Source organism: Nannospalax galili, unplaced genomic scaffold, assembly GCF_000622305.1.
Source record: "Nannospalax galili isolate Female #2095 unplaced genomic scaffold, S.galili_v1.0 scaffold290, whole genome shotgun sequence".
In the NCBI taxonomy this organism is placed as follows: Eukaryota; Metazoa; Chordata; class Mammalia; order Rodentia; family Spalacidae; genus Nannospalax; species Nannospalax galili.
In genome coordinates, this window is record NW_008331486.1 from 3283045 (window position 1) to 3301818 (window position 18774).

At 42.6% G+C, this 18774-nt stretch overlaps 1 protein-coding gene across 8 annotated transcripts in view; it reads right to left on the reverse strand.

The window, feature by feature from the left end:
* Mapkap1 (MAPK associated protein 1) overlaps positions 1 to 18774 on the reverse strand; it is a 246942-nt gene that overhangs the window by 138740 nt on the left and 89428 nt on the right. For all 8 annotated transcript variants that reach the window (XM_029559663.1, XM_029559662.1, XM_008824842.2 and 5 more), the window contains one exon: positions 345 to 517. In XM_029559663.1, coding sequence (XP_029415523.1) covers positions 345 to 439 — 95 coding nt within the window. In that variant the 5' untranslated portion in view covers positions 440 to 517. The remainder of the gene's footprint in view (positions 1 to 344; positions 518 to 18774) is intronic.

Below are 18774 nucleotides of genomic sequence, written 5' to 3' on the forward strand. Positions count from 1 at the left end.
AAGCAGAGGCAGGCAGATCTCTGTGCGTTCAAGGCCAGCCTGATCTACATAGTGAGTTCCAGGTCAGCTGGGGCTACAGGGAAGACTGTGTCTCAAAAAAGACCAAAAAAATAAAATAAAATAAAATAAAATAAAATAAAATAAAATAAAATTTCATTTCCTCATGTCCAGATCTGTAAACTCATAAACCTTTTTTACAAGTAGATTCTCTGAGGTACTGGATCTGTGTGAAAGTCTGGTCCTCAGGGTAGCGCCTAGAGATCAACATGGATAAGAGTATAAGAATGCAGCTCTGGTGGCCAGGAGACCACCAGCAGCTGGAACAGGCAAAGAGAAAGGATTACTTGAGCTTTGGCTCCCGTCCTTCGCTGGTGTACTGCCAGCAGATGAGCCCGATGAGGTCCTGTACCCTGGCACTGGCCATTGTCACCACAGTCATTGGCAGCAGTCTGTCCTGGCTCGAGTGCAGAGGGAGGTAGACGTCGATCTTCTTGGTTGCAGTGGTACCCACATGACCCTGTGGACAGAGCACAAACATGAGAGTGAAGCACAAAGCCATGGCCTTAGAGTCACCAGGAGCCCCACACCACTCTCCTCGCCTGCGCTGGCATCACCATTTCCCACTCTCTCTGCACAGACCTGCCTGCCAAGCCTGTATCCCAAAGTGGAAACAGGTTTATTTTCAGAGTAGTTTTTCCTTTAATTTTCATATTCTAGTGTTCCAATGGATGTAAAGGAGTTCTAATAAGAGGAACAAGAGTGGTGAGTAGAGCTGGTGCTTGGTGTTAGACTAGCTTTGTTACTAATACACTGTTCCCTTGGGAAGGCACCATTAGACCCTAGCATTGCTGCCTTCCCTGGAAACAGGCATATTGCTTCAGGAAAGGTTGAGATTAGCTGCTCAGGAAGCACTCTGTTCTCTGAGGAAGCATTTCACTGAGGAGCTTGCCTTCTCACACGCCATGGGGATTAATCAGGCAGGACATATGCTTACTTCAACACCACACAAATTCAAGGGTACTTGGTCACCCGTTACTGCATGTCACAATGTTCTACATATCCCCAATTCCCTCAATATGTTCAGCCCTCCTCCCTGAACCCCCTCACTTTGTCCTCTGGAGCGCTGGCATGAGTCAGCAAACCTCTGCACATCGGAGAGGCTTTTCAAGATATTCTTCCGTCCTGTGCCTTAAGCAAAACAGCTGTCTGCTGAGGGTTCTGTCTCTGCCATCCTTAGCGGAGGCCTGTTTTTCTGGGCCTTACTCTTTCTTTCCTGTGTTCTTCCTCTCCTTAATTTAATGCCTTTCTTTTTTCCTCTCTACTTCCCAAGGTACTCTGTTGCCCACAGTGCTGGCTTCAAGCTCCTGATCCTCATGTCCCAGCCTCCCGGCAGCTGTAATTATAGGCACATGGCACCATGCCCTGCTCCCTCATCTTTTTCATAATCCCTAGATTATGAAGGTCAGGAGGCCATGTAGGTATTCTTGGCCCCACTAACACTTCCAAACTAGCATTTCCCCTCTCTCGCAAAAATTCCTGTCACTTGAGGCCCAAACCACTTTAACTACACCCACCTTCCTCTCCTTCTCTGCTCTGCATAAGCTCTTGGCCAAACCCTCCCTCATGAGAGGCTTGAGCTCTTTCTCCTTGGCTGACAGTCTTCTTCCCACCTACAAACCCGTCTACTACACAGTATGTAGAAAGTGTGACAGACAAATTCACTATCCCTCACTCCCTCCTGCCCCAAGTCACAAAGCTGTCTCCTCCCCGCATCAGGTGCCACCACGATACCAACTCTCGTGCTAGCAATCTTGATTCTGCTTTCCATCTGCCCACCTATTCCACTAGTTAGTACTAGGCTGTCTACTTCCAAACTGTGCTTCAGTGGGGGAAGAATGATTTTTTCAACAAATGGCACGTGGAGGACAGGACTGCAACATGCAAGAGAATGAATCTGCACTCCTTCCGCTTATCATATAAATATTAATTCAAATGGGTCAAGGGCCAAATGTAAAAAGTAAAACTATAAGATCATAAAGGGAAACAGGTGTAAGACTTCATGACTATGGATTAAGTGTTTGTTTCTTTTAAAATGACTCAAAGAACAAGCAAGAGAAGAAATTACACTTCATCAAAATTAAAAATTTTTGTCCTCAAAGGATATAGTCAAGAACATGAAAATGTAATCCACAGAATGGGAAGGAAGAGCTGCAAATCATGTATGAGGTAAGGGTCTACTACCTAAAACATACTAAGAACTCTCAAAATTCAATATAAAAGACAACCAAATTAAAATACTGCAGAGGATCTGAGCGGACATTTCTCCAGAGAAGAAACACACACACACACACACACACACACACACACACACACAGGATGCTTACTAGAATGCTTACTAGCATGAACAAAAACCCTGGTTTCAATCTCCAGTGTGGAGATTGAAAGTCAACGCTATTACAGCCCTATTCACGTTTCTCCAGTCAGTGGTTCCTAGGATGATGAATAAAATCCAAACTCTCACAGCATGGCATGACCTGGTCCCCACCCAGCTTTCCATTATCACCTACTGCCAAGTCCTCTGCCTGTCCATCAGGGTTTAGCTACACTGGCATGGTACTCTGGATGTATGTGTTGAGACACACATGTGTACATGCAGGTACATACTTTGCATCTCTCCATCTGAAGACCTTACTACATCTAGAAGGCTCTGTTTCATCTTTGCCTGCCTAACTTGTTACCCTTTAATGTGTGCTCTTGGCCAGGTCACTAAGTCTCTCTGGGCTCCTGTTTCTTGAGCTGTAAAATGCTGAAATGTAAAATGCTATAAAATGGTAAGAGCTCAGATAAGACTGTGAGGATAGTTGTCAAGCTGCAGCCCCTGTGACTCCTCAGAGGATCCTCACTGACTGCTACAGAGGAGCCCTCTCAGCTGCTCTCCTGCAGGCGCCCTGCTCACTGGCTTCACAGCACATAACAATTTCAGCCATGTCTTTATGTTCATCTTCACATGCCTCTTCTCCAGACAGTGCCAAGGCATGCTCTGTTTAATAACCCATCATGATGCTTAGCACTGTGCCTGGCACATTGAAGACTTTCCAGAAGAATTTGATAGGTAAGGCATAACTGCATCTATCTGCAGCCTCCCTAATGGGGAGGCTAAGGGAGGAGGATCCTTAAGCCCAAGAGTTTTGAAACCAGCCAGGTCAACATATCAAGATTGTATCCCCCCCCCCAAAAAAACCCCATAAATGAACAACAACAAAACTAAAGAAACTGCTGAACTACAGAATTAACCTATGAATGACCCAAATGCCTACTGCTTGAACAACTCAGTAAATGTTAATTTCTTTTCTCCCTCTTGAGCCTTCTTATGAGTCTGTTTCCTGGTCATACAGGGAAGTAGACAATTTAGACAATCACATGGCTTCATCTTTAAAACTGTAATTCCACTAGTCTAAGGTGAAAGGGTCAGAACCAGAATATGGAAAGATGAAGTCAGTTTAAAAAGCATTTCACAGAAATTGACTTCTCTTATAACCCATCATCTAACTTTAGATCAGGGGATTTTCCCCTAAGTCTTATGGTATCAAGTGAGCAACAGAGAGGTAATTCTCTATAATGCTGTCTTCACCTGTGCACACACACAGAACTCTGCATGCTTTTCAGCTTGGAAATAGTCATTCCAATGGCTAAGGAAGACTTCTTCAAACAGCAAGTGGTCCTGTGAGGCAGGTCAAAGGTGATGGCTGCAGTGGCACCTTTCTGGAGAGTGGTGGCTCCTACACCTTCCTTGCCAGCTGCTTTCACTGCTCGCCCTTTCTACCTCTGCCTAGTCCTTCTCTTACAGAACTAGAGCTGAGGGCCACAGGGCTCGCATCTGCCACGGAGACAGTGGAACATCAACGTGAACCAGTTTCATAAACTGCAAAGTGCTTCCTCAGTGCACGGCAGCTGGCTAGACAGGGTCACTCTGTAGCCACAGCTGGCCTGGATCTCATTCACTATATAGACCAGGCTGGCCTAGAACTCACAGATCTGCCTGCCGCTGTCTCCTAAGGGCTGGGATTAAAGATGTACACTATCATGCCCAGCTATTTTTTCTTTCCACTTCTTTTTTTTTGTGGGGGGGAGACATATTTCTATTTTATGATCACACGAGGTCCCAAACAATAGCACACAAACTCTTAAAAAAGAATACTGACTATTCTAATGAGAACAGACATTTGTTTAGAGCTGGTACTTCTATCTTGGTTAATTATCAGCATAGCTCTTGAAAGGGTTCAATCATTGCCCTGGTATTCCAGGTGAGAAAACTAAGGTTTCCAAGGCTACATTGCCCTGCTCAATGTAACACAGTCACATGGAGAACTGGACTCAACCCAGAGCCAGCATGACTCCAAAGTCTCTACTCCAAACACCAGCGGCCCTAGTTCCTTAATCATTCTAATACCCTGAACTCCCACTCCCCACAGCCGGAACACACCTTCTCCCTTTTCCTCTTTCCTCACAAACACAGCAGAGGCTGTGACCAGAGCAGCTTTCCACAGAAGGAATTGGATCTGAGGAGCTGCTCCAGGAGAACATGAGGGGCTGAGACTCCCAGGAAGCCCCCTGTAACTGACTGTAGAACAGCCACTTGTTTAAGAAACAAGGCAGAAGGTAATGGCACTCTTATGGACCCCTTTATCCTGCTCACTTCATAGTAAAATGGCAAGTATGGGGTCAACAATCAGAATAAATATGGAGGATACTTATTAAATCAATGAGGCGCTTCATCATTTTAATCTTCTAATTTCATCTGGAGGCACTGATGACTGAAAAAATGCCTTGTACAAACCCTGAAATTATATATTTTTAATAAGGAGGCTCTTCTGAAAAAGCTCAAGGTGGTGGCAGTTAGCTCGATCTAATAGTCCCTGTGTTGCAATATTTAGAGGAAATCATCTAAAACATAAAACAATCCATCAACATAATAGAAAGTAATTAACTTATAAAAAAATAAGGTGACCAAAGGATTAAAAGTATTCATCACACATCAAGGAAAGCAATATTCCAGAGGCCTAACATCCAACTATTAAAAAGCATCTAGCAATAAACAAAGATCATGTCACACATTTACTGCATGGCAATTTATGTGTTCCCCAATACAGGATTGGGGAGATAGAACCATAATTAGAGCACAACAGAGAGCGTAACAGGGGAAATAGGTTCAGTTTCATCTTTCTGAGTCTTTCCCATAATCAAATACCCACTGCAACACCATGCTGGGCCCTGAAGATTGAGTTGAATAAGCCTGACACAGATCAGACCCTCACGAACTCCTGCTCTGCCAGAGGTCCACACTGTACCATGTGGGAAGAGCTCTAAGTAGGGAAAAAAAAAAAAAAAAAATCAAGGCTGCTATGAAAGCCTAGAAACAGTCATACTGAAGGGAGTTAGCAAAGACCTCTTAGGAGACATTCAGGCTTCCACCCCATAGACCCAAGAGCCCAGAAAAAGGGTCTTACTGCATTTACCTACGACACTGGCACACCAAGTGCTGAGTGGAAGTTCCTTTGGAGACATGGGGTTATGAATGATTTTAATTTCTGCTTTATATTTTTTTCTATTTCCTAGAATGATTTTGTTTATAATTAGAAACAAAATACTATGATTATAGGGGCTGGAGAGATAGCTCAGTGGTTAAGAACACCTGGGTTCGAATCCTAGCACCCACATGGCAGCTAACAACTGTCCTGGACTCCAGTCCCAGGGGATCCGACAGCCTCTTCTGGCCTCCACAGGCATTGCACGACATGGGTGCACTTACCTACACGCATACACATAAAATAAAAATAAATAAATTTTTTTTTAAAGTTTAAAATTAAAAAAATTACTATGATTATAAACAACAACAAAAGAGAGCAGGAGTAATTACCATTCAAGGTGTAAAGGCATTAAGTAAGAGAAAGAGAAGTTCAATGTTGAAAACACAGCTTATGCATCGAGCAAATGTTTATTAGAAACACACTTTGTGACTGGGGCTATAGCTTGGTGGCAGCCCATCAGTGGTACAGGCAAGGCCCTGGGTTGCATCCCCACCACTGAAAAGGGAGGCAGGCTGGAGGGTGGAAGGGAGGGCAGGGATGAAGGGAGACACTCAGATCTCTTCCTATGTCAGGTTAAATATTTTTTATTAAAGAAAATGAAAAGCAGTGAATTTGGCCCATAAGATGGCTCAGTGGCTAAAGACACTCGCTGCCAAGCCTGATGACCCGAGTTTGATTCCTGGGATCCACATGGTGGAAGGAGAAAAATCAACTCTGAAGGAGCAGTGTGGCACATGCATACACACACACATACAGCCTGTTTTTAAAATGTGATTTAGACTGTTAAAAATGGTTAACAAATGGTGGGCAAATGTGAAGCTGAACTACCCTCTCCAGGAAAGCTCCTAGAGGAGGGATAATAGCAAAGCCTCAGGTGCAGATGTGAAGCACAGAGAAGCACTCAAGGCCACTTTATGCAGCCAGGCTGAAGTCCATCCCCACGGCCTCCCCTGAGGGCTCTGCAAATGCCCACAGCCAGTTTCTTCACCAGCAGCTTGCCTCTTACCTGTCCTCAGTCAAGGTGTTCTGCATCTACTTTCCTGCACCTGCCCAGGCTAGGAGTTGCCACAACCCTATCTGCTTGTCTTCTGGGTACACTTGCCCAGAAATGTCACTCAAGCCTTTCTCTTTCCTGTCTTCATGGCCACTGGCCCAGAAGAGGTCTCATCATCTCTTGGCAAAACCAGAGCAGCAGTGTTCCCAATATATCTATATCTCAGAAATCCCACCTCCAAATCTCTACCTCCTTATTGCTAACAATATGATGCTTTTTCTCAAATCAGGATCACCAAGGTCAGAAGCACACAGCAGCTCTCCAGCCTCAGGTCTAGCATTCCTGCTCCTCTGCAGGGCAGCTAACAACCTCCACAACGTCAACTCCCAGAACCCCCACTTTCTCATTAGGAAAAGAAAATGAGACACCCCCCCGCACTCCTCTCTCCACACTCTGTCCCTCTCTCTCTCCTTACACAGCCCCCCATACAATCACCAATCGAGGAATATAGGTTTTCTTCTGTCTTCTCCCTTCAAATGGCCTCCAAGAAGGGGAAAGTCCAAAATAAATTCCTTTTTTCTGCTCTCCTGGTAATTTGATTTGCACAACCTTACCGGTTTGTAGTTTTCCATGTCTACCCTCACCCTCTCCTCCTCCACTCCCACTCAGCTGTGAATTACATGAGGGAACAACCTTCCATTTTGGGCATGCTCCTTGGGCCTGAAGCACAAGCAGGGGTTTAGGGTTAGCTTTGAGCTAGAAGCACTTCCTTCTTATACCAGGCCAGCTGACTGAACTTCTGCTGCTCTAGACCGTGCTTTTCTCCTAGAAATATCCCCAGCACAGAACACAGGATATGACATGCAGTGATTACTTACACATACTGATGGAATGAATAATATCAACAATGATTTCAAACTCTTCATTATACTACAGCATGTAGAGATGAAAGTTGCTTTCAACATTCCACTGTTAGAAATTATATTCTCCAAACCACGCTTTCATGCAAATATGCACATATTCCAAGGTGTAGGTTACTGCTTCTAGGGGGTATGAATGCTTTGTAGCTTGTGTGTGAGGACCTGGGTTCAGTCCCCAGCTCCCACATGGTGGTTACAACTGCCCATAACTCCAGTTCCAGGGGATCTGATGCCCTCTTCTGACCTCTGAGAGTACTACATACTGAGTTCCAGGCCAACTGGGACTACAGAGGGACTGTCTCAAAAGTTAAAATAAGGGGCTAGAGAGATTGCTCAGTGGTTAAGAGCACTGGCTGCTCTTGTAGAGGACCAGGGTTAGATTCCCAGCACCCACATGGTGGCTAACAACCATCCTAACTCCAGTTCCAGGGTATCTGAAGCCCTGTTCTGACCTCCGAGGGCACTGCACAACATGGGTGCACTTTCACACACAGGCAATACACTCATACACATAAAAATTTAAAAATATATTAAAAATGATAATTAAAAAATATTTTATTTATTATTTTTATTTTATGTGTATGCATGTATTCCCTGCATGTAGGTAAGTGCACCCATGTCCTGCAATGCCTGCGGAGGACAAAAGAGGCTGTCGGATCCCCTGGAATTAGTTACGGACAGTTGTTACCTGCCATGTGGGTGCTGGGATTCAAACCTAGGTTTTCTGCAAGAACAGTCAGTGTTCTTAACCGCTGAGCCATTTCTCTAGCCACCCCCCCAAAAAATAATTTTTTTAATCAAGTAATTTTTTGTTTTGAGGCAGGGTCTTGCTATGTAGATCAGGGTGGCCTCAAACACGTGATCCTCCTACCTCTGTTTCCTGAGTGCTGCAGATTACAAGCGTGTACTACCATATCCTGGTGAAATAATCTCATTGAGAGCTGCCCACTACCAAGTGAGTCTTATAAACAGAAAGCTCAGTTAGTAGGGCTCCTTAACATCAAAGCCTGCCAATAAGAAGCTGAATAGCCGATCTCCGAATAGTTGCTTAAGTGTTCAATTTCTTTGTCAAGGGAAGGAAACAGAAAGGCTAGACAGCCAGCTTGGCTTCTGCAATTAAAGAGATGAAGAGCAGACAACATTATTCTGTTAGTCACAACTGCAAGAGCAGATCATTATATGCAATTTCAATGTAGAAATAAATGTATCAGTGTATCCAGACAATGTAATGATGCAAATTGATAAAAAGGTTATTTGCAGCCTTCAAAAAGAAACATTGTCTTTAAGGAGCTGCTGCACTGGGGTCCTGCTAATACCTTCCTCCCAAACTTCCTCAACACAGAAGCCTGGTAAACAGTAAGGCCAGAGGTCCACTATAGGAGTCACAAACCATCACTTCTCTGGTCATGCCTAATGTGCTTTATTTGATGAGAAGCAATACTTTCAAACAAAATCTGGCCTAAACCAGATTATCTAATTATGAGAAATAAAGAGGTTCTACAGTAGCTGGGCCTGGTGGGCCACGCCTGTTGTCCCAGCACTTGGCAGGCAGATCTCTGTAAATTCAAGGCCAGCCTGGTCTACATAGAGAGTTCAAGCCAGCTGGGGCTACAGGGAGACCCTGTCTCAAAAAGAACCCCACTCTGCAAAAAAAAAAAAAAAAAAAAAAAAGGTCCTACAGAAAGAGGAAAAACTTCCAAATACAATTTTCTGCACTCAGAAAATGAACTCACTTTTTTTACATTCAAAATGGTAGCAATGAATATGAATAGATTTTGTATAAAATTCTATGACAAATCCATTCAGAGCCATGGACTTGGCTTTGTAGTGCTATCTTAACCCTCAATAAATCTGGACCACTTAGAGGCTATTAAATTAACATTTTCCTGATCTGGCACCTGTAGTCAAGTTAATTTGTCAAAAACATTTCTACAGTTTGTCACTGGACACTGTATTTTCTGACAAGCTTAAAGTAAAATTGACAAAATCTCATTAATTTCCTCTGAATCACCAACCTTGGTTCTATTAAGCTTTTATTATCAAGAACATCAACTGTCACATCGTCTTTAACAAGGTCCAGTTCTGATCTGGGTACCCCGAGGATCCCTGCCATAATAATGATCTAGAAAGGCAGGAGGGTGTGGTGTGAACACATGAGTAGAGCCAGACAGACCTACACTCACTCCCAGCAGTACCACTTCCAATGAATCATAATTTCCTCGTCCGCAAAACACAGGTAATGTGGTGGAGTAGAGTGGCTGCTGTGGAAGCATGAGAACTCAAGTTTGAATCCCAGTACCCATGTAAAATGTTAGGCATAATGGCACGGTGGCATGAGGACTGCTGGCCAGTCAATCTAGCCAATCCAGGGCTCTAGATTCAGCAAGAAATGTCTCAAAAAATAAATATTAATTAATTAATTAATAAAGTGTAGAGCAATACAGGAAGACAGTGTGGTACACTGCCTGCATACACACAAAACTACAAAAACAAATTGACAATAACAGTCCTCTCTCGGGTTGTAGGGAGGCTTCAACGCCATTACACTTGTGAAGTGCTCATTCCTGTACTTGGTCTGCAGCAAAGGCTTGTGAAATCTCAGTTTGCTCTATTTTATCCCATCTTTATATTCACAGACTTTAAACTGTAACACACCTCCGGGGCCAACCTTTAAAACATTCTCAGCAGCAGTTACTGCACAGCCTGTTCGGAAGCCCTCCACTGACAGTGGCCTGCAGCCTTCTACGACAAACCCTCTGTCTCACTCATGGGTGCTGTCTTGACAGTTAAAATATGTTTCTTTCTATTGAGCGGCAACTCCTTAGAGATTTTGCCCACTGGTCCTAGTTCCAGCCCTCAGGACATCTGAACAAGTCTACTAACACTTTCATAGCCTCCTCTTCACAGACCTATGACCAATGAACAAAAAAACCCAATACCATCCCAGTTGTTAGGCACTGTGGAGCATGTCAGACTTTAATCCTTTCAAGAGGACAGCACAACACAGAAAAATCATTTCCGTTAGCTGTACTTAAACTAGTGGTTTCTGTAGCTTTTTTTTCTATAACATTTATGACAAATGTAAATCTACAGTCCTGGATGAAAACAGGAGAGGAAGTTATTGCTCTCAGGAAAGATATTCTCTATAAAATACTTTGATGCTTTGACCCTTCTGAAAAAAAATATATAATGCCTTAGCACCATTGTTCTTAAAAAAAAGAAAAAAGAAAAAAAGGCATCTATAGGTGGTTTGAGTAAGAAACTCAAATAACTCTTTAAAATATCAATTGAGGGTCATCAAGATGGCTCAGAAGGTAAGAGGAAAAAGCTGAAAAGTGAGGCTTGTACAGCAAGTGCCTCTATCTTTACTTCCAAAGAACCCACCTTGAAGTAGAGAACTGGTTCCTGAAAGTTGTCCACTGGTCTAAACACACACACACACACACACACACACACACACACACACACACAGTGGCACTCGTGAGGCACCCCACCACATCATAAACACAATGATAATAATAAAATACATTTTTTGGAGACGTGTCTCACTATGTAGCACTGGCTTAGAACTCCCTGTGTAGACCAGGCAGACCTAGAACTCACAGAGATCTGCCTACCTCTGCCTTCCAAGAGCTGGCATTAAAGGTATGTGCTACCACGTCTGGCTAATAAAATAATTTTTTAAATGTATCAATTGAAAAACCAGCAGGCATTTCCCAAAGTACAGGGGAAGCGCAAAGGAAAGCCTACCCACAGTGTATCAGGAGAGCAGTCACTTTCTCAGGCTTAATGCAGAAAGCACTTCCTGATACTGTTGGTCTCTACCATCCTGGCAGAAGCATTAGGCCTGTGATGCTAGGCCCCTCTTTGCAGAGTCCATAGAACTGGTCTGGACTCTGAGCTATGCAGCCATGTGCAAATGTATAGCGTCTCTCAAAGTCCATTCTTCAGTTGTAAGATATATAAGACACCTACTTCAAAAGAATGGCAGGGAGTGTGAGGTGAAACTAAAGTATGGGAAACCTCTGCGAACTGCAACTGTTACAGAGTCTATCGGTCCTTAGTACTGTCCTGTAAGCTGCTACTTGCATTGAGCAGATTTTTGGACAGTATCCCTCCAAACAAATGGAAGCACAGGCCAAAAAAAAAAAAAAAAAAAAAAAAAAAAAAAAAAAAGGGGGGGGGGGAAAGGTTTCTCTCTCAGTTCTTTTGAAAGAAAAGTCACATGCTCTTCACATCCTGCCTGGGATGGTTTCAGCATGTACCAGAATGTGTGCTCACCCAGGAACAATCCAGCCAGCTTAACAGCATCTTTACAGCATGTAAAGTGTCCGGTTCAGATTTTCATAGCCATTGTAAGATTCTTTGATCATAAATGCTATAGAGCACCTCACATTTAATTATACAAACAATGGCTTCCATAATGATGATAATATCAGAGAAAGGTAATTTGCATGAACTAAGCCCTATCACCTCTTCATTATTAAATCATTTATATAATAAAATCAATGTGCTTTAAAAGTAAAAATAGGTTTTTATAAGACCATAAAGAAGAGTTACATGTTTTAAACTCTATCAATTATCATAATATAATGAGTCTTTTTAAGATTTAATATCAACTTTTAAAATGAAAGCTCAATGGCAAATGTGTACTTGGCTCCATTACTAGATGATGTATCTAGAAAAGGTTACAGTGCAGTCATTAGTTACTATACTCCTAAATTGCACAGGGACTCTGGTATAGCCCTCCAACTACCCATGGACAATTTCAGTTCAGAAACAGTGAAGCATTTAAAAGAATATAAAATTGTAAAAATATTGAAGGAAATAATAAAGGCACTTTTTTTTCTTGTAAAATTTAGGTTGATTAAACATCACAAAATTCTTCAGTGTCAATATGCACCTTAAAATTATACTGTTTTTTTTCTTTAACTAGTGGTTTCTGTGCAGTGCTAGGTTCATGACTAAGTGTTTCACCACTTTAAGACACAATGTTCCTTAATGACATAATTCAAAAGTTTCACTGCATCATTATTTAGTAAGTCATAAAAACCTCTTAAAATTCATCTTTCATGTACATCCAGCTTATTCAAATTTAGAATTTAATTAGATGGCCTTGGCATAAATGGGCTTACTACTTTATTTGCTCAATCAGTGTATGTCTTTTCAGTAATTATAATTAATTCAAATCCCTGATGTACCTCCTAGCAAACAATGTAAGAACATCAGACAAAATGGAAATAAATAGCTTTGCATTTCTCCAATTATGACATTCACTTCCATCCTCAAAATGCATACGTGAATAACTAAGGTAGGTGCTGCTTAGTGTAAGAAAAAGCCACACAAAGAACCTGTAGCTGCAGGACACAGGAGATGCAGGCCAAAGCTGGGCATGGTGGCACACGCCTTTAATCCCAGCACTCAGGAGGCAGAGGTAGGAGGATCTCGAGGTAGGAGTTCGAGGCCAGCCTGGTCCACATAGCAAGTTCCAGGGCAGCTGGGGCTACAGGGAGACCCTGTCTCAAAAAAACCAAAAAAAAAAAAAAAATTGCAGGCCTACAGCATTTAGGAGGATCTCGAGGTAGGAGTTCGAGGCCAGCCTGGGCTACATAGCAAGTTCCAGGGCAGGTGGGGCTACAGGGAGACCCTGTCTCAAAAAGACCAAAAAAATAAAAAATAAAAAAAAAAATAAAAAATTGCAGGCCTACAGCAGAAAGGCAGAAAGGATGCTCTACTGTTTACATCAGAAGATAATACAGATGCAATGGCCACATAGCAGAGTTTTCACTTAACTAGGGTGTGTAAATGCACATTGAAACAGAGGTGGCAAGTGAAAAGAGAAACTGAACTACTGTTATTTATCTAGAACAACACTTTCTGTTGGAATCACTTGCAATTATAACTGAAAAGCAGTTCCCCAAAAATCCATCCAATCCTCATCCTACATCTCCTAGATAAAACCAAGGGAAAAGACGCAGGCAGTAGAAGACTTTATTTCCAAAACTGGGAAGCAGCAGGATCCATGAGATAATAAAAACAGTTAATACTGAGCACTTTGAAAACTATATCAAGTGTGGTGCTGGACAATTCTACTCCCAGCACTCAGGAGGCAGAGGCAGGAGGATTGCCACAAGTTCGAGGTCGACCTGGCCTACTTAGTGAGTTCCAGGCCTGCCTACTTTACAGGGTGAGACCCTTTCTCAACAAAAGAAAACATAGTGTGCTCTCTGCCTGTCACAATACTGAATGAGGAAATGAATACAGCCACATAACACAAACCGAGCTAGCAGGCTGACAGTCTCAGGGGCAGTAAGGACAGGCGGGCACAGTCTCTGTGACCCCCTTGGCTCTGCTCTGTTTGTTGCCATCTGCTGGGCATCTATTAGCATTCGACACGACACATTATCTCTTTTAATATGCCCAAAGGCCTACGAGGACCCCCTCAACCTCTTGGAGCTAAGGAATAAAAGCAGTTCATTATGCAGGCTACTCCAAATTCCTAAGGAGAGGCTGTGGGTGTAAGGGGAAACAGGGTGGGATTCTCACTCAGGTTAGTTCCACAGTAAGTTCCTCCTCCCAGGGAAAATCCTTCCCTCTGTGTGAATCTCAGACCTGAACCATGGAGCATCTAGGAAAGGGACGAATATTCAAACCACAGCTTCAGAACCAGGGGTCCCCATTGAGAAAGAAGGGTGTCCTTTGCAATGAGGCTACTCCTAGAGAGGGGGATGGAGGCCGGTGCTACTCTGTCAGAAAGTGGAAACTGCTTCAGATAGCCTTGCTGCTGGGTACACAGAGGTGCTGACTAATTCCCATTGGGTTTCTGGGGTAAAAATACAAGGAACAGTGGCTCCTTAAAAAGCAGGCAGGGGGCTGGAGAGATGGGCTCAATGGTTAAGAGCACTGGTTGCTCTTGCAGAAAACCCAGGTTTGATTCCCAGCACCCACATGGAGGCTAAGAACCTTCAGTTCCAGGGGAACCCAACGCCCTCTTCTGACCTCCCCAGGCACTGTATGACAGGGGTGCATTTACATACATGCAGGCAATACATTCATATACACAAAATTAAAAAATAAAAAAAGCAGGCAGTACCTTCTGCTTCAGGTTTCAGAAGGCAGGAGTCAAGTACTAATGCACAGTCCACAGCAAAAGGCACTCTTGAATAAAGAGGCAGACCACTATGAGGTCTATCTGTTAGTAAATCTGACTACCCAGGGGGCAGAACCCAAGTGGGCTTTGATCAGGACAAGGAGAAAAACAATCTGGCCCTTGGGGAAAAGGGTCAGCAGCAAAGGGTGTCACCATGACACAAACACCTAGCATAAGCCCAGGGTCTGAGGAGACCAGGGCCTCTCAAGTTGCAATCCTCTGTAGAAAGCAGCAGCACAAGACTTGCTCACTGGGGCACCTGGGTTCCCAAGCATCTTTCTCAGCCCCATGGCATTGTTTTCTTTGTGTCCAACCAGAGTCTCAGGCAGTCAGATTTCCTTTGAGGTCCTAACTAAACCAGACACTGGGAGAGTCAGGATTTTATCTTATTAAAATAGATATGGCTAATTTGTCTTTTCAAATTCATTTTAAATTAAATTGGATTTCCTCGGAAGGCTGCTAGGTCAGTTCCCCTGCTGGGAAGGCAGGACAAAGGTTAATTGCACACCCTTCACCAGCTCCTCTGCTCTCCTGAGCAGGCTCTGATAACCTGCCCCAGAGGTGGGAAAGGTTTGGTTTATTGGGCAATAATGCTGCCATTAGAACCATTTACCATTATGCCAGGGAACATTTTTTAACTTAAAAAAAAAAAAAAAGATATGATTGCAATAACAAGAAATGTAATGATGTTACCAACTTATGGTTAATTCTTTTCAAACAAAAAATCAACGCATTCCACCTGAACCCTCTGCTTCCTTAAAAGGCCTCCAAAAAAGCAAAAGTGCATACTTTCCTGAAGCAAACTGTTCACTGGTTTCAATGGAAAAGTCCATTAACATTTTCAATTAATTTATCTTATTTAGACTGCATGTTCATGAAAATTTAACCCAGTAATTCTCTGTTATACAAAGCATAACAAAGTATGAATACGTAAATACAATGTAAATCAAACACTTTATCAATTATATTTTTGTATTCTAAATTAGTGACTTCACTTAGCACGTCTGCCTTGCACAGCACCACACTATTTTTCAATTAAAGGTCCAGATGTTTCAAAGACTCCAGTAGGCAACAGCAGTTATGAGAAATGCTTTCTCTGCATTGTAATCATCACCAGCACATCAGCTCCCGGCTGCATTAACATACTCATGTTTTATTCCAGCTTCCCTTCTCACAGAGCAGGTAATTATGCAACCCGGCAGAGAAACACAAGCTCAAGGGCTGGGCAGCGTCCTCACAAGCACCCCTGAGCAGCACATCATCACACAGATGTCCTGAGATTCTGTGGAGGAGAGTTCATCACAGCTCCAGCTGCTTATCAGCAGCAACACTAGCTACTTTGATTTTTCCTTCCTGGAGCTGGGGATTGAACCCATGGCCTTGACCTGCTACTAGGCAAGCACTCTAACTGCAGAGGCACACCCCGGTACAGCATTGAGCGCTTTGATAATTCTGTGAATAATGAGTAAATGGCAGCATAGACATGCCAAATTCAGGCTTGAAACTATTTAATGTGTTCGTGTACTTGCTTGTGCACACTAGAAATCAACTAGAACTTTGAGGTGCAAAAGGCCCCCCATCATCTGTTACAATTGAAGTCTTTGAGTCTTCTCATCTTTAATGCCAGTGTCATTTCTTGAACAATTCAATTTTTATTCTTAAAATGCAAAAATGACATTCAGTTGAGCTGAGACCAAGCAAGTACAGCAGTTATCCTCACTCCCACATGACAGAAAAGTAGCACCAGAGCAGAGTAAAATGTGATTCTGACAGCTGCAACAAAAACGCTATTACATTTATTATTTAGTTAATTAAACCGCTCCCTTACCCACAAACAAGAGAATGGGCCTGTTTTAAGAGATATTCCTGTGCTTGGTAAACATGGTGTGATTTGTAGGAAATTATAGATCCTAGTCATTAAGAGAAACCCTAACAAAATTAACTTCAATCATAATTTTTAAGTTATTCTACAAATTTTTTTTTAGTTTGCAATGTTCCAAGGGAAGCTGTTCTAATAAAGACACTTTTAAAAGATAAACAACTTGACAGATACTAAAACCTCAGACAGGTCAAATCCTGGCAGGCTCTACTTCAGCACGAGAAAACAGACAGCCTCTGCTCCTTAGTCTTAGGTGGAACACTTTTAATACATCACCATGTCACTTTTTAATGTGCCCCAATCTATTAACCACATGGCAAAATAACAGAGATTTTAAAAATATGGGTTTTATGGCTCTATGCTGGTGATTAATTAAATAAATAGCCAGCATTTCACAAATCATCCCTCTAATTAGTCTAAAACAGACACTTTGCATTCACTGATATTCCTGCCACATGAAGCTCACTTCAGAAGGGCAGGAGCGGCGCGGCATGGCCTCGTCTCTACACTTTGGCGCCCGCTGTTCTGGCTCACGGCTGGTACCCCACACGGCCACCAGACACAGGGGTGCTGTCTTTGCAGGTGCTGCAGTCAGCTGGACTTTGGCTCCAGCTGCTCAAAAAGATGCTCTCCTCAATAACTCTCTCTCACCTAAAGGAAACAATGGAACAACAAAGGCAAAAAGAGCAACCTCTAGCTGCAAGCAGAGGAGGCCTCACTGACACCCAGAGGATGAGGAAGTTGGTTAGTTTAGGACTAAGCAGACTACTAGGTCAGAGCAGCTTTTTCTAGAACTCAAAACATGCTATGTCATTATCTTGAATTCGGATACTAAGCAATTATTTTCAAGTCCTATTATTTAAAAGATGAGGTCACTCTCTTTGAAATTGATAGGAATTTAACTTCAGTTGTTTTAGTAGCACATTTTAAAAGATAGTAATTCCTCTGAAAGTGAATTAAACAGAAATGATTTTTAGTACCAGAAAAAAAATCAAATGGGAATATATCAAGAATCTGATTTCCTTCAGGAACTACATTAAGTGATTTCCTAATCTTTTAAACTTCATTACCAAGGGAGGGAGGGAGGGATTCAGAAGGAATGCATTATTCTGTGCAAAGGGCTATCCAAGACTGAGAAGAAGTAGGGTATAGTAGAAAAGACCTAGTTCCTAAAGCAAGGCAGACCCAGAAGAGTCTTGTACCTTTAGGTGAATTGTGAGATCTGGCTAGCCTCAGCTTCCTCCTCTGTGAAGGACTCTGCACCTATCCACAGTAATCCCATGGAAACCAGACACTGACCAAGCATGCTCCTGCAGAGCAGAAGCTAAAAAGAACAGTCATGATAAATAGTAGGCTGAACGCAGAGTCTAGTTCTCTAGAGTGTCTTTTTGAAAGATCCAAGCAATCTAAACCCAAAACTGAAGCTGTTGTGTTCCAAGTATGAAGAGAGGAACACAAACTCACAACACAGGACACAACAGAAAACCCAAACCATCTACAACTGAGGCAAGAGCAGCAGTCTCTCCAGTTCTGCAGACATGTGGGGATTTGGCAGACTTGCCCTCTAACCTCAGTAACTCTGACCTTTCCAATCCTCAGTTTCCCCATCCCCAAATGGTATGGGTAGTAATACATCCTTTACAGGTAAGCTGGGAAAAAGGAATGAAGTAACATAGCACACATTCTGAGTATGTATAGCAGATATTCAATAACATCTACTTTATTGAGCTGAATCACATGAAACTGCTAACATTCAGTCATTTATGACCTACAAAACTTGCCACTTCATATGGTAGCATTACAGTGAGACAACATGAGCTGGAGAAGTGAAAATTCTCAAAAGTCAAATGAATTTCACTGCTACCAATTTCGAGGGAAGTCAGCCAAGATATAAGAATGTTTTTAAAGAGTGGCTCGAGATTCCAACAATACAGAAGCTAGTATTTATTAATAAACACTATCAATCACACTGTTCCTTGAATAACATCCATCATGATTCTGTAAAATCTCAAAACAGCTCGATGCAGAATCACCCACTCTTCCTACTTCATCACAAAGGGTGCAGAAGTGAAGGAATCTGCCTGAGTTCCCACAGCTGGTGGCCATGGGGGCCAGCCTGGGGCTAACTCCAGAGGCTGATTCTCACCTATCACTTAAAATCTCCTCCTCACAATACAAAACTACCTACTTCATATTTAATAAAGATGTAAGGCGATAAACAGCAAATAATTTACAAGTCAGAC